The 2,734-nt window shown below is 40.0% G+C and overlaps 1 protein-coding gene across 1 annotated transcript; it reads left to right on the top strand.

The window, feature by feature from the left end:
* Positions 1-655: 655 nt before the first annotated feature.
* On the top strand, positions 656-1,615 carry LOC147700588 (olfactory receptor 5AR1-like). Its single transcript, XM_086929138.1, has one exon. It carries the CDS (start codon positions 656-658, stop codon positions 1,613-1,615), a length of 960 nt encoding a protein of 319 aa, XP_086785264.1.
* Positions 1,616-2,734: the final 1,119 nt, after the last annotated feature.

Below are 2,734 nucleotides of genomic sequence, written 5' to 3'. Positions count from 1 at the left end.
GACTCCAGGCCATTAAGGACAATGTTGCAGTTCCTGAACTTTTAATCAACAAATCACTCATTTAGGATGCTAATTGGTAAAATGAAATCAAAACATGACTACAACATCCAGAATGCATTAGGCTATCGCACAAAGGTCCAGGGCTGGAAACGGTATTAATGACAGTCTGGGAAGGGGTGATCACCCACTCTCTCTCAATATTTGGCTATATCCTGGACAGTAATTGGTGGTAACACAGCTATCATCCTTGGGCTGATGTTCATCATTTGGCTTACTTGTTGCAACTCAGATCTTTATTTTTTCAATACACTACAAAGCAATGCCAACAATTTAGCCAGATCAATGCTTTTTAATTCAGCAACAATATCTTTTGCTTTCCCCACTCTGCAACTCTGGGAAATAGCTTGCTGAATCTCCACAACGGCCCCAACAGCGCTCGGATGCCTGGCTTCACCATGGGGGTGCCCAGGAGTGGACATTTCACAGGGAAAAGCCAGGAAGGGTTCCACAGCGGTATGAGTACAGAGCCAGGACACCCCAGCTGGGGTAGCAGGGAGCTATACAAGTACAACTTCATTTCATTTCATAATCTTGTGTTTTCTTTTTCCCCAGATCTTCCTTTATTCATTGAACAACAACACAAATCCCTGGAATTATGGAAAAGGAGAATCAGACTCTCTTGAGTGAATTTTTAATTTTGGGATTATCGCAAAATCCTCAGCTGCAAGTTCCAATTTTCATTCTCTTCTTAGTCATGTATTTATTTACTCTTCTGGGAAACCTTGTCATTATTACATTAATATGCATTGATACACATCTTCAAAAGCCCATGTATTATTTTCTGAATAACTTATCTTTCCTAGATATTGGTTTGACAACGGTCACCATCCCAAAACTGCTGACAGTCTGCCTGAAAGCCAAGAAATCTGACAAATCCATCAATTTCTCTGCATGCATTCTTCAATTCTATTTGTTCGCTTGCTTCATCGGCACAGAGTTTTACTTACTGTCGGTCATGGCCTATGACAGGTACCTTGCAATTTGTAATCCCCTGCGCTATGCATCTATCATGAATAAAAGAGCCATGATTTCATTGACTGTAACATCCTGGACAATAGGCTGTCTTGACACTATACCACATGTTTTTATGATATCAAATTTATCCTTTTGTGCATCTAATGAAATCAATCATTTATTTTGTGATCTCACTGCTCTTCTGAAACTATCCTGCACAGACACATATTTCATAAATATCGCAACTATCGGAGGAGGTATTGTAGCGGGACTTGGGCCTTTCATCTTAACAATAACTTCCTATGTGCTAATCATTTCAAATATCATGAAAATTCCCTGCAACACAGGGAGACAGAAGTTGTTCTCCACATGTTCCTCTCATCTGACTGCAGTTGTTTTGTTCTATGGAACTGAGCTTGGTGTTTATTTGAGACCGACCTCAAGCTATTCCTTGGACAAAGACAAGATATTTGCTGTAATGTATATGATCGTCATTCCAATGTTGAATCCAGTTCTTTACAGTTTGAGAAACAAGGATGTAAAAGGTGCTTTGAAAAAAGCTATAGGGAAACTAAGGCAGACAAACACTGTACTGCAGTAATTTAATCATGTAAGCTGTACTTATAGAATGTATTCTTATCTCTGGTCATGCCCCATGAATTAACAGAGTTTGTTTATAACATCAAGACCAAGGGGCATATTATCAAGGGCCTTATTGCCACTTTAGTGGGACTTTTTCCCGCTAAAGCGGCGATAATTTTATCGCCCTATTAGCAAGCTGTCACTAACAGCAGTTAGCGACAGCTTTTGGGCCATAGCGAGCGGTTTGGGGCCCGCATTACATGTCATCGATATTTGTCACTAATGACATGCAAAGTGGGCGTACTCAACCTGTTAGCGACTGAAAGCAGTTGCTAACATTGCTATCACCTATTATCGACGCAGGCGTAGCGAGGAATTTTTTTTCGCTAAGCGCGAATATTGCTGAAACCTAAGGCCTGCTCAGACCAGTCCTTAAGCTGTATATACAATGGGAGGTGGATATTCAGGTTAAGACCCCATTGGCGTTAATGCATGAATATGGCTGGATTTTTAGAGATATTCACGCATTGAGCCGCTATCTCCGGATATTTTATCGTATTTGAGATAAACGTTGCTAATAGCACGATATCTCTGCAATAAAATCTGGCGATGCACGGCGATAAAAAAAAGTTCGCTAAGCTTATTTAGCGATAAATATCGCTAGTTGTTGATAATATGCCCCTAAATTTAAAGCTCTGTGGAAGTTAAATGTGTCTATACTTATCAACAAAAATGTGAGCAAATGATGACATGAAATAATTAATGAATTTGTACATATAAATGTAAACGAAGACTTTGTTTTATGGCATGTGGCATCACACCTGTGGAGTTTCCCATTCCTCAGCTAAGAAACAAATCATACAAAAGGAGGCTACAAGAAAGAGTTTAAGAAGACATATGCTCTCACAATAAGGTACCACAGCCAAACACTAACTGATTAATGTGACATTTAAGATCAACATTCACTACACAAAAAAGGCAAAACTTGAGTTGAAACACTTCCATCAAACCTCCTTGTTATTCTCATGCAAGAGGGCTTCAACTCCATTGAGACAAGGCAAATGGTGGATACACCTGATCTGCCTCCCAGGAGATTATTACCCATCGGACCACATGGATGGGTCAGCTCCCATGGGGG

Source organism: Lissotriton vulgaris, chromosome 7 (assembly GCF_964263255.1).
Source record: "Lissotriton vulgaris chromosome 7, aLisVul1.2, whole genome shotgun sequence".
Lineage (NCBI taxonomy): Eukaryota > Metazoa > Chordata > Amphibia > Caudata > Salamandridae > Lissotriton > Lissotriton vulgaris.
The sequence above is the reverse complement of the archived record's forward strand: the minus strand, read 5'-3'. Positions and strand labels throughout refer to the sequence as shown.